The sequence below is a fragment of the Limanda limanda genome, chromosome 19 (genome assembly GCF_963576545.1).
Source record: "Limanda limanda chromosome 19, fLimLim1.1, whole genome shotgun sequence".
Lineage (NCBI taxonomy): Eukaryota > Metazoa > Chordata > Actinopteri > Pleuronectiformes > Pleuronectidae > Limanda > Limanda limanda.
In genome coordinates, this window is record NC_083654.1 from 21823692 (window position 1) to 21837000 (window position 13309).

Sequence of the window (13309 nt, forward strand, 5' to 3'; positions counted from 1 at the left end):
CATAAATAAGATAATTCACTTCCTCAAGTTTTGGTCAAACAGATATTTGTTGCTTTCTAACAGTGACGTCTCAGACCTGAGTGTTGTTATTCAGTTTGAATGTTTCACGAAGGAAGTGAAAAAGTTGTTGATTTCGAGTAAGTTCAAATTTCCCTCTATTATTTAATACAATTATCTACATTACTCTGAAGTGTTTCCTTTGTCTATGATTAGTATTCTCACTTTTTAGTATTTGAAGTATATTTTGAAGTCAAGACTTTTCATTTTCAACAATTATTTTGCGTATGACATATATTTTATATAGAGTTTGTTTACAAACAACATACATTTAAGCAAATTATGCTAAATAATAAAAACAATGAAATCAATGGAAACATATTCAATTCACTTGAGCTAAAATAAATCTGCTCTGTTTCCCACAAAAAATCATAATTAATTCTACTGTTTTTCTTAATTCACGGGATTATTTTCAGATTTCATGTCATTAGTTAGCTTTTTCTTCCTTCAAAAAAGAAAGTAAGAAATATTAATCATTTATAATTAATAAAAAAGCAAAAAAATATTGATATAAAATAAACTATTTCAGAATTAAGTTGACGCTCATGTAGAAAACCAATAAACCTTTCTACGTATTTAAGTTTCCAAAATGATTCCTTGTTCAGATTTTACACAATGACGCGTCCAGTGAGTTTCGTCCAATCAACACGCTCCTCAGTTGATAGAACATCGTGACAGCCAATCAGACGCCGCATCGTCCACGCGGGGGGAGGGGTTTAACCGGCCATGCTCGCTCGACTCCTCCCAGTCCGAGAGCTGCAGGACAGAAGGTCGCAGAGCTTCGGCCCAACGGACAACAGACGACACCACGTCCACATGTTCTTGTTCTAGTTGTTAAAGACATTCTTTCTGATAGAAACTGTGAAGAAGAGACATCTTCATCAAGACATCCGGTTCTGACGCAGTTAACTTCTCTCCAGTCGCTGCACATTCATGTTTTATTGTTTGTTTCCTTTCAGTCGGTTGAATGTCAACACTTTCAGTTGTGACCTGAGATCTGATTCATTTTATTTGGAATAAAGAGGAAAGTTTTGAAAAGTTATGTTTGATTTTCCTTCCCATGTCTCCGGATAGAGAGAGACTTGGATCTCTGCCTCACCCGCAGCGAAACCATATTTCTTCATTCATGTTTTAAGTCAAAACTATTGAGTGTAAATAAGAACTGACTCCAGGTCTGGAAAGAGAAGCCAATGCAGAAGTGCCTGAAACCTGTATTCTCTCAACCGACCAGCAGAGGGCGACTCCACTGGTTGTTTCTATAGAAGTCTATGAGAAAATGACTCAAAAAAACTTCTCATCACATTAATAAATGTCAGTAAACATTTTTCCAGAGAAGGTTGAGATGTTCTCAATCTGTAGTTTCTCATACAAACACTCAGAACAGACTCAACATGAAAAAATGAGATATTATATATAATCTTTAATATTCAGAGATTTTATATGATGGAGGAGTAGACCTCACTTTAAAATAACAAGGAAACTGAAGAACATATGAGACTCTAGATATTATTCAAAGTTGTTTATGTCTGGAGAAGATCTTCATTAACAAAGCATCATGTCTCAGTTTGTGAAAGTGGCTGAAGACTCGAGCTCAATCTGATCCAACTGGATTTCAGGCTCATGCTTTTTCTGGCTTCTCACAAATATATTTTTGAGGCGTTCTGCAGTATTGATCGTCCCAGGACTTCAGGTTCGTGGCTCCGTCTTTCTCCCCCATCATCACACAGTCCTCTCCATCAGGATAATCCCTGTACCAGTCGTCTGGCTCGTAGTCACGCCAAAACATCAAACTGTGAAACACAGAACCGGATCCATGAAAACCTTCATACTGACGTCGATGACAAAAAGTATTTTCTCAATAACAAACCTTGAATCCAGTCGTGTGTCGTCCACCCAAAGCCATTCACCCTCTTTCTTTGAGTCTGTCAGTCCGATCCAGAACTTGTCATAATATGTGTCCATTTTTCCTCTCACTCTAGACTCCAGGAATCTCTGAAGAGCAGAAGGTGATTTATCTGTGACGATGTGATAAAACATGAGAACATCGACCTGCAGCAGTGTTTTATACCTGCTCCTCTCTGTTGTTTATCACAACCAGGTCTCCTCTCATTAAGATGCATTGTGTTCTACTCTGAGTCCAGGATGAAGTAACCCAGGAGAAGAAGTAACACTTTCCTCCATGTGGCTCCCAGCCGTCCTCACACCTCGGACATGTTTCATCTTTGGAGAGATAACAGCAAAGGAAATCACTGGTTACTTTAGATCTGGAAGCTGCAGTGACTTTGAATGTGAAGAGTTTTGAAAGACTGATGAAAGTTTGAGTTTGAGAGGGTGGTGGTACACTGCCCTTGAGCAAGGCAGCTATTCTGCGACTACAGTTCCAGTCAATAGCTGTGTCTTAATCCAGGGGCAGTGACTACGCTGTCCCATATCAGAGGCTCCTTCAAATGGGGTCGACAGATGCATCCGTCTAACCCAGAGAAACAAAGGCTCCAACGGGTGGATCCTTCCTGTCCCAACCTATCCCAGAATGCATTGCACTCAGGTGACAAACCCTTTTTCAAAAGGTTGATGGAGCCGGCAGGCGTTGAGACGTCCGATGCTTCTCGTTATCACGCTTTAATTTAACTGAACATCTAATGGGACAAATATTAAAATAAACCAAGGGGCACAAACTCTTTCTCATCTTGTCTCACTTCAGTTCTGTTGCTAGGCAACAGCAGTAAGGGCAGACACGAGCATGGAAGTCCTTTGTGGACGATAATGTCTCATTTCAGATTTCAAGAAGTGTTTGGACAGATTTCATGACTTGTTCTGCAAAGTTTACTTTTAGGAATCAAACTCACGGGTTACACCAAGAGCTGTGAGGGCAGCTGCCAGGAGAACACTGAGGACCAGCAGGGCCACTCGCTCCCATGTGACCCCCGATCGCCTGCTTGATGCTGCAGGTTGTTCAACAGCAGAAGAGAAAGATGATGAAGACAAATGTCTAATATTCATAATGGTCTTTAAAGATGAAGTCCCACTTTCATGTCTTTTGTTTTTACAGTCGACCAACGACCAACAGAAATCAACCCTAACAGATTAAAGAGCGAGTGTAGCCGACAGGAAGTAGAAGGCTCGACTGTTTCTTTTGAGTTGACTATAAATATTTCTCGGACCTTTCATAACGGTCACTTCCTCATTTATTTTTTTTCACACCTTTGACTTATTCTCACACTTCTGTAGAAGAAACACAAGCTGACAGTTTTTACCTCTTCTCTTAATCTTTTAAATAGAATTGAACTTACTTTTTACTCAAACTATCGATGAGCATTTATTCACAGAAGTGGCTTCAACCTGATGCAATGTACATGAGGGTCAAAATCATTTCAAGATAGAAAACACATTTTATTGTGTGATTGAACTCAAGGTTCAGGACAGGAATGTTATATTTTACTTTAGTATACACAACAATATGGCTGCAACTGACTTATGTTCATTATCATTTGATCTGCAGATTATTTTTCCTACAATACAAAGTCAGAAAATATTGAAAAGGTCTTCAGGTCATTAGCTGTGTCTTCAGAATCAACAATCAAAAACCAGAACAAATAAAAATCAATATTGTTTTTATTTTTGGTCTTTTCCTTTGAAAACGTGTGACACGATTGTTAAAATAGTTCCGTGCAGTTTATCACTCACCAGGTCGCTGAGTTTCTGAGTAATTGACGTTGGTATAATCGGGTTAATCTGTAGAGGGTGTGGCCACTGCAACACAAATATATACATATATGTAATTTATGTTCTGATGGTTAAAGTGTTCATGTTTCTGTCAAACAGAAAAACACAAGGAATGAATCCTGGAGACTTCTGGAATGTTTCAGTTTTACAAAATGGAAAAACAGGGAAGTCAAGTCCACCGAGTCAAAGACTGATGAAAATGAACAATTTCCAAATTAACTCACTATTTCAACATCTGAAATTAATATAATAATATAAAACAATGTGTACACTCAGAATTCAGTATAATACTTTAAAACTCACCATCTGTGTTTCCTCTCGCTCTTGTGGACTTAATACTATAAAGAACTTCAGTTACATCCATTTTCCTGCTGTGGGATCATCAGTGAGGATAAATATGGAAATAAATTTAGTTTAGTCTGACACCTGCTCGAAAACTGTTCTAATCTTTCCTGTCAGAATCAAATGTGCTGAAGGCTCTAAGAAGACGTCTAGTTCCTCCAGATCAGATCATTAACATATTTCACTTCCTCAAGTTCTGCTCAAACAGATATTTGTTGCTTTCTAACAGTGACGTCTCAGACGTGAGTGATGTTATTCAGTTTGAATGTTTCATGAAGGAAGTGAAAAAGTTGTTGATTTCGAGTTAGTTCAAATTTCCCTGTATTATTTAATACAATTATCTACATTACTCTGAAGTGTTTCCTTTGTCTATGATTAGTATTCTTTAACATTTTAGTATTTGAAGTATATTTTGAAGTCAAGACTTTTAATTTTCAACAATTATTTTGCGTATGATATATATTTTATATAGAGTTTGTATACAATACAATTTACAACATAAATTTGAGCAAATTATACTAAATAATATAAACAATGAAATCAATGGAAACATATTAAATTCACTTGAGCTAAAATAAATCTGCTCTGTTTCCCACAAAAATTCATAATTAATTCTACTGTTTTTCTTAATTCACGGGATTATTTTCAGATTTCATGTCATTAGTTTGCTTTTCCTTACTTCAAAAAAGAAACTAAGAAATATTAATCATTTATAATTAATAAAAAAGCAAAAAAATATTGATATAAATTAAACTATTTCAGAATTAAGTTGACGCTCATGTAGAAAACCAATAAACCTTTTTGCGTATTTAACTTTCCGGAATGACTCCTTGTTCCGAAGTTACACAATGACACGTCCAGTGAGTTTCGTCCAATCAACACGCGCCTCAGTTGATAGAACATTGTGCAGCCAATCAGACGTCGCATCGTCCACGGGGGGGGAGGGGTTTAACCGGCCATGCTCGCTCGACTCCTCCCAGTCCGAGAGCTGCAGGACAGAAGGTCGCAGAGCTTCGGCCCAACGGACAACAGACGACACCACGTCCACATGTTCTTGTTCTAGTTGTTAAAGACATTCTTTCTGATAGAAGCTGTGAAGAAGAGACATCTTCATCAAGACATCCGGTTCTGACGCAGTTAACTTCTCTCCAGTCGCTGCACATTCATGTTTTATTGTTTGTTTCCTTTCAGTCGGTTGAATGTCAACACTTTCAGTTGTGACCTGAGATCTGATTCATTTTATTTGGAATAAAGAAGAAAGTTTTGAAAAGTTATGTTTGATTTTCCTTCCCATCTCTCCGGATAGAGAGAGACTTGGATCTCTGCCTCACCCGCAGCGAAACCATATTTCTTCATTCATGTTTTAAGTCAAAACTATTGAGTGTAAATAAGAACTGACTCCAGGTCTGGAAAGAGAAGCCAATGCAGAAGTGCCTGAAACTTGTATTCTCTCAACCGACCAGCAGAGGGCGACTCCACTGGTTGTTTCTATAGAAGTCTATGAGAAAATGACTCAAAATAACTTCGGACCACATTAATAAATGTCAGTAAACATTTTTCCAGAGGAGGTTGAGATGTTCTCAATCTGTAGTTTCTCACACAAACATTCAGAACAGACTCAACAGGACAGAAGGAGATATTACATATAATCTTTAATATTCAGAGATTTTATATGAGGGAGGAGTAAACGTCACTTTAAAATAACAAGGAAACTAAAGAACATATGAGACTCTAGATATTATTCAAAGTTGTTTATGTCTGGAGAAGATCTTCATTAATAAAGCATCAAGTCTCAGTTTGTGAAAGTGGCTGAAGACTCGAGCTCAATCTGATCCAACTGGATTTCAGGCTCATGCTTTTTCTATTTCTCACAAATATATTTTTGAAAATATTTGCAGGATTGATCGACCCAGGACTTCAGGTACGTGGCTCCGTCTTTCTCCCCCATCCTCACACAGTTCTCTCCATCAGGATTCTCCTTGTACCAGTTGTCTGGCTCGCCCTCACGCCAAGACATCAAACTGTGAAACACAGAACCGGATCCATGAAAACCTTCATACTGACGTCGATGACAAAAAGTGTTTTCTCAATAACAAACCTTGGATCCAGTCGTGTGTCGTCCACCCAAAGCCATTCATCCTCTTTCTGTGCGTCTGTCAGTCCGATCCAGAACTTGTCCTCATCATTTTCCATTTTCCCTCTCACTCTAGACTCCAGGAATCTCTGAAGAGCAGAATGTGATTTATCTGTGACGATGTGATAAAACATGAGAACATCGACCTGCAGCAGTGTTTTATACCTGCTCCTCTCTGTTGTTTATCACAACCAGGTCTCCTCTCATTGATGTGCATTGTGTTCTACTCTTATTCCAGGATGAAGTAACCCAGGAGAAGAAGTAGCACTTTCCTCCATGTGGCTCCCAGCCGTCCTCACACCTCGGACATGTTTCATCTTTGGAGAGATAACAGCAAAGGAAATCACTGGTTACTTTAGATCTGGAAGCTGCAGTGACTTTGAATGTGAAGAGTTTTGAAAGACTGATGAAAGTTTGAGTTTGAGAGGGTGGTGGTACACTGCCCTTGAGCAAGGCAGCTATTCTGCAACATCAGTTCCAGTCAATAGCTGTGTCTTAATCCAGGGGCAGTGACTACGCTGTCCCATATCAGAGGCTCCTTCAAATGGGGCCGACAAATGCATCCGTCTAACCCAGAGAAACAAAGGCTCCAACGGGTGGATCCTTCCTGTCCCAACCTATCCCAGAATGCATTGCACTCAGGTGACAAACACTTTTTCAAAAGGTTGATGGAGCCGGCAGGCGTTGAGACGTCCGATGCTTCTCGTTATCACGCTTTAATTTAACTGAACATCTAATGGGACAAATGTTAAAATAAACCAAGGGGCACAAACTCTTTCTCATCTTGTCTAACTTCAGTTCTGTTGCTAGGCAACAGCAGTAAGGGCAGAAACGAGCATGGAAATCCTTTGTAGACGAGAACGTCTCATTTCTGTTCCCGACCCACCAGGACGCCTCCTTCGTGGGTCGGGTCGACCGCGTCCTCTGAAGGAAGCAGCCGCTGAACTGAGACACAGCTGAAGTGACTGAATCCATCAGTCCTTCACTGTTTCTTTAATCATCAGGAGAAGATAATGTGTGACTCACCTCTTACTGAAGGAGGTTTACATGGCTGCTCCACTTTGCACGGTTCTGTCCCATTGAGTATTTCTGTTAAACAAAATGTAACTTTCATCAGAATCATCTGAACAGAGAAGAAGCAGAAATGTGAAGAAACTAGTTTAAGAGGAAGTGACCTTGCTGCGGATGAAACCTTAAAACCTTTAGAAACAAAATGAAGAAGTTTACCTGCGAGATTTTTTGCCTCATCTTGATATTTTTGGAGACTCTTCTTGGTTTGAGTATTTTCATAAACTGATTAGAAAAAGACAATCTCATCAGTAAAGGTTAAACCTTCATTTGATAAACGAGTCAGTTCTTGATGACGAGCAGGAGAATCATTAACTTGACATGTTGTTAAATTCCTTTTGTTGATTTTACATCTACACAAACAAACAAATCTAAAAGTAAAAGTTGTAATTTCAAGAAGTGTGTGGACAGATTTCATGACTTGTTCTGAAAAATGTATTTTTAGGAATCAAACTCACGGGTTACACCAAGAGCTGTGAGGGCAGCTGCCAGGAGAACACTGAGGACCAGCAGGGCCACTCGCTCCCATGTGACCCCCGATCGCCTGCTTGATGCTGCAGGTTGTTCAACAGCAGAAGAGAAAGAAGATGACGATAAATGTCTAATATTCATAACAGTCTTTAAAGATGAAGTCCCACTTTCATATCTTTTGTTTTTACAGTCGACCAACGACCAACAGAAATCAACCCTAACAGATTAAAGAGCGAGTGTAGCCGACAGGAAGTAGAAGCCTCGACTGTTTCTTTGGAGTTGACTATAAATATTTCTATGACCTTTCATAACGGTCACTTCCTCATTTTTTTTTTCACACCTGTGACTTATTCTCACACTTTTGTACAGGAAACACACGCTGACAGTTTTTAACACCTCTCTCTTAATCTTTTAAATAGAATTGAACTTCCTTTTTACTCAAACTATCGATGAGCATTTATTCACAGAAGTGGTTCTAACCTGATGCAATGTATATGAGGATCAAAATCATTTAAAGATAGAAAACACATTTTATTATGTAATTGAACTCAAGGTTTAGACAGGAATGTTCTTTTACTTTAGTATACACAACAATATGGCTGCAACTGACTTATGTTCATTATCATTTGATCTGCAGATTATTTTTTCCTACAATACAAAGTCAGAAAATATTGAAACGGTCTTCAGGTCATTAGCTGTGTCTTCAGAATCAACAATCAAAAACGAGAAGAAATGAAAATCAATAATGTTTTTTTTTTTTGTCATTTCATTTCCTTTGAAAAACATGTGACACGATTGTTAAAATAGTTCCGTGCAGTTTATCACTCACCAGGTCGCTGAGTTTCTGAGTAATTGATGTTGCAATAAGTGGGTTCATCCATAGAGGGTGTGGCCACTGCAACACAAAAATATGCATATATGAACATTTATGTTCTGCTGGTTAAAGTATTCATGTTTCTGTCAAACAGAAAAACACAAGGGACGAATCCTGGAGACTTCTGGAATGTTTCAGTTTTACAAAATGGAAAAACAGTGAAGTCAAGTCCACTGAGTCAAAGACGGATGAAAATGAACAATTACCAAATGAACAACTCACTATTTTAACTCCTGAAATTACCAATAATTATAATGATAATAATAATAGTATTATAAAACAATGTGTACACTCAGAATTCAGTATAATACTTTAAAACTCACCATCTGTGTTTCCTCTCGCTCTTTTGAACTTAATATTTTGAAGAACTTCAGCTTCATCCATTTTCCTGCTGTGGGATCATCAGTGAGGATACATTTTGAAATAAATTTAGTTTTGTCTGACACCAGCTCGAAAACTGTTCTAATCTTTCCTGTCAGACTCAAATGTGCTGAAGGCTCTAAGAAGACGTCTAGTTCCTCCAGATCAGATCATTAACATATTTCACTTCCTCAAGTTCTGCTCAAACAGATATTTGTTGCTTTCTAACAGTGACGTCTCAGACGTGAGTGATGTTATTCAGTTTGAATGTTTCACAAAGGAAGTGAAGAAGTTGTTTATTTCGAGTTATTCAAAATTATCGATTATTTTCTAATACAATTACATACATTACTATGAAGTTTTCCTTTGTCTATGATTAGTATTCTCACTTTTTAGTATTTGAAGTATATTTTGAAGTCAAGACTTTTCATTTTCAACAATTATTTTGTGTATGATATATATTTTATATAGAGTTTGTCCACAAATAACATAAATTTAAGCAAATTATGCTAAATAATATAAACAATGAAATCAATGGAAACATAATAAATTCACTTGAGCTAAAATAAATCTGCTCTGTTTCCCATAAAAAATCATAATTAATTCTACTGTTTTCTTAATTCACGGGATTATTTTCAGATTTCATGTCATTAGTTTGCTTTTTCTTCCTTCAAAAGAGAAACTAAAAAATATTAATCATTTATAATTAATAAAAACGAAAAAAATATTGATATAAAATTAACCATTTCAGAATTAAGTTGACGCTCATGTAGAAAACCAATAAACCTTTTTACGTATTTAACTTTCCGTAATGACTCCTTGTTCGGAAGTTACACAATGACGCGTCCAGTGAGTTTCGTCCAATCAACACGCGCCTCAGTTGATAGAACATCGTGACAGCCAATCAGACGCCGCATCGTCCATGCAGGGGGAGGGGTTTAACCGGCCATGCTCGCTCGACTCCTCCCAGTCCGAGAGCTGCAGGACAGAAGGTCGCAGAGCTTCGGCCCAACGGACAACAGACGACACCACGTCCACATGTTCTTGTTCTAGTTGTTAAAGACATTCTTTCTGATAGAAGCTGTGAAGAAGAGACATCTTCATCAAGACATCCGGTTCTGACGCAGTTAACTTCTCTCCAGTCGCTGCACATTCATGTTTTATTGTTTGTTTCCTTTCAGTCGGTTGAATGTCAACACTTTCAGTTGTGACCTGAGATCTGATTCATTTCATTTGGAATAAAGAAGAAAGTTTTGAAGAAGTGATGTTTGATTTTCCTTCCCATGTCTCCGGATAGAGAGAGACTTGGATCTCTGCCTCACCCGCAGCGAAACCATATTTCTTCATTCATGTTTTAAGTCAAAACTATAGAGTGTAAATAAGAACTGACTCCAGGTCTGGAAAGAGAAGCCAATGCAGAAGTGCCTGAAACTTGTATTCTCTCAACCGACCAGCAGAGGGCGACTCCACTGGTTGTTTCTATAGAAGTCTATGAGAAAATGACTCAAAATAACTTCTCACCACATTAATAAATGTCAGTAAACATTTTTCCCGGGGAGGTTGAGATGTTCTCAATCTCTAGTTTCTCACACAAACACTCAGAACAGACTCAACAGGTCAGAAGGAGATATTATATATAATTTTTAATATTCATAGATTTTATATGAGGGAGTAGATGTCACTTAAAATAACAAGGAAACTGAAGAACATATGAGACTCTAGATATTATTCAAAGTTGTTTATGTCTGGAGAAGATCTTCATTAACAAAGCATCAAGTCTCAGTTTGTGAAAGTGGCTGAAGACTCGAGCTCAATCTGATCCAACTGGATTTCAGGCTCATGCTTTTTCTGGTTTCTCACAAATATATTTATGAGGCCATTTGCAGTATTTATCTTCCCAGGTCTTCAGGTTCGTGGCTCCGTCTTTCTCCCCCATCCTCACACAGTCCTGTCCATCAGGATTATCCCATGCCCAGTTGTCTGGCTCGCCCTCACGCCAAAACGTCAAACTGTGAAACACAGAACCGGATCCATGAAAACCTTCATACTGACGTCGATGACAAAAAGTGTTTTCTCAATAACAAACTTTGGATCCAGTTGTGTGTCGTCCACCCAAAGCCATTCATCCTCTTTCTGTGCGTCTGTCAGTCCGATCCAGAACTTTTCCTCATCTTTTTCCATTTTCCCTCTCACTCTAGACACCAGGAATCTCTGAAGAGCAGAATGTGATTTATCTGTGACGATGTGATAAAACATGAGAACATCGACCTGCAGCTGTGTTTTATACCTGCTCCTCTCTGTTGTTTATCACAACCAGGTCTCCACTCATTGATGTGCATTGTTTTCTACTCTTATTCCAGGATGAAGTAACCCAGGAGAAGAAGTAGCACTTTCCTCCATGTGGCTCCCAGCCGTCCTCACACCTCAGACATGTTTCATCTTTGGAGAGATAACAGCAAAGGAAATCACTGGTTACTTTAGATCTGGAAGCTGCAGTGACTTTGAATGTGAAGAGTTTTGAAAGACTGATGAAAGTTTGAGTTTGAGAGGGTGGTGGTACACTGCCCTTGAGCAAGGCAGCTATTCTGCAACTGCAGTTCCAGTCAATAGCTGTGTCTTAATCCAGGGGCAGTGACTACGCTGTCCCATATCAGAGGCTCCTTCAAATGGGGCCGACAGATGCATCCGTCTAACCCAGAGAAACAAAGGCTCCAACGGGTGGATCCTTCCTGTCCCAACCTATCCCAGAATGCATTGCACTCGGGTGACAAACCCTTTTTCATAAGGTTGATGGAGCCGGCAGGCGTTGAGACTCGTTATCACGCTTTGATTTAACTGAACATCTAATGGGACAAATGTTAAAATAAACCAACGGGCGTAAAGTCTTTCTCATCTTGTCTAACTTCAGTTCTGTTGCTAGGCAACAGCAGTAAGGCAGACATGGAAATCCTTTGTGGACGAGAACGTCTCATTTCTGTTCCCGACCCACCAGGACGCCTCCTTCGTGGGTCGGGTCGACCGCGTCCTCTGAAGGAAGCAGCCGCTGAACTGAGACACAGCTGAAGTGACTGAATCCATCAGTCCTTCACTGTTTCTTTAATCATCATCAGGAGAAGCTAATGTGTGACTCACCTCTTACTGAAGGAGGTTTAGTCGGCTGCTCCACTTTGCTCGGTTCTGTCCCACTGAGTATTTCTGTTAAACAAAATGTAACTTTCATCAGAATCATCTGAACAGAGAAGAAGCAGAAATGTGAAGAAACTACTTTAAGAGGAAGTGACCTTGCTGCGGATGAAACCTTAAAACTTCAGAAACAAAATGAAGAAGTTTACCTGTGAGAATTTTTGCCTCATCTTGATATTTTTGGAGTCTCTTCTTTGTTTGAGTATTTTCATGAACTGATTAGAAAAAGACAATCTCATTAGTAAAGGTTAAACCTTCATTTGATAAACGAGTCAGTTCTTGATGACGAGCAGGAGAATCATTAACTTGACATGTTGTTAAATTCCATTTGTTGATTTTACATCAACACAAACAAACATCTAAAAGTAAAAGTTTTAATTTCAAGAAGATATTATGACTTGTTCTGAAAAGTTTACTTTTAGGAATCAAACTCACGGGTTACACCAAGAGCTGTGAGGGCAGCTGCCAGGAGAACACTGAGGACCAGCAGGACCACTCGCTCCCATGTGACCCCCGATCGCCTGCTTGATGCTGCAGGTTGTTCAACAGCAGAAGAGAAAGATGATGAAGATACATTTCTAATATTCATAATGGTCTTTGAGATGAAGTCCCACTTTCATGTCTTTTGTTTTTACAGTCGACCAACGACCAACAGAAATCAACCCTAACAGATTAAAGAGCGAGTGTAGCCGACAGGAAGTAGAAGGCTCGACTGTTTCTTTAGTAATTGACTATAAATATATCTTTTACCTTTCATAACTCTTCCTCTTTTCTTTTCTTTTATTTCAAACAACTGACTTAGCCACACACTTTTGTAGAGGAAACACACCAAGATGGTTTTTACAGCTTCTTTGAATCTTTCAACTAGAATTGAACTTCCTTTATCCTCGAACTAACGATGAACATTTATTCACAGAAGTGGCTTCAAACTGATGCAGTTTACATGAGGGTTAAAATCATTTAAAGGCAGAAAACATATTTTATTATGTGATTGAACTCAAGGTTCAGGACAGGAATGTTATTTTTTACTTTAGTATACACAACAATATGGCTGCAGCTAGCTTATGTTCATTATCATTTGATCTGCAGATTATTTT

The 13309-nt window shown here is 38.7% G+C and overlaps 3 protein-coding genes across 3 annotated transcripts; all 3 read right to left on the reverse strand.

Moving 5' to 3' along the window:
• Positions 1-1595: 1595 nt before the first annotated feature.
• On the reverse strand, positions 1596-3225 carry LOC133025765 (hepatic lectin-like). Its single transcript, XM_061092508.1, has 5 exons — positions 3219-3225; positions 2904-2999; positions 2126-2277; positions 1925-2049; positions 1596-1847 (listed from the first exon to the last, which is right to left on the reverse strand). Exons 1-5 carry the CDS (start codon positions 3223-3225, stop codon positions 1676-1678), a joined length of 552 nt encoding a protein of 183 aa, XP_060948491.1. The 3' UTR covers positions 1596-1675.
• A 2532-nt stretch (positions 3226-5757) lies between these two features.
• On the reverse strand, positions 5758-8415 carry LOC133025766 (hepatic lectin-like). Its single transcript, XM_061092509.1, has 6 exons — positions 8406-8415; positions 7783-7878; positions 7484-7549; positions 6422-6573; positions 6221-6345; positions 5758-6143 (listed from the first exon to the last, which is right to left on the reverse strand). The coding sequence occupies exons 1-6, from the start codon at positions 8413-8415 to the stop codon at positions 5984-5986; spliced, it is 609 nt and encodes a 202-aa protein (XP_060948492.1). The 3' UTR covers positions 5758-5983.
• Positions 8416-10712: 2297 nt separating this feature from the next.
• Positions 10713-11784, reverse strand: LOC133025768 (hepatic lectin-like). The gene is made up of 4 exons (XM_061092510.1): positions 11769-11784; positions 11317-11468; positions 11116-11240; positions 10713-11038 (listed from the first exon to the last, which is right to left on the reverse strand). The coding sequence occupies exons 1-4, from the start codon at positions 11782-11784 to the stop codon at positions 10867-10869; spliced, it is 465 nt and encodes a 154-aa protein (XP_060948493.1). The 3' UTR covers positions 10713-10866.
• Positions 11785-13309: the final 1525 nt, after the last annotated feature.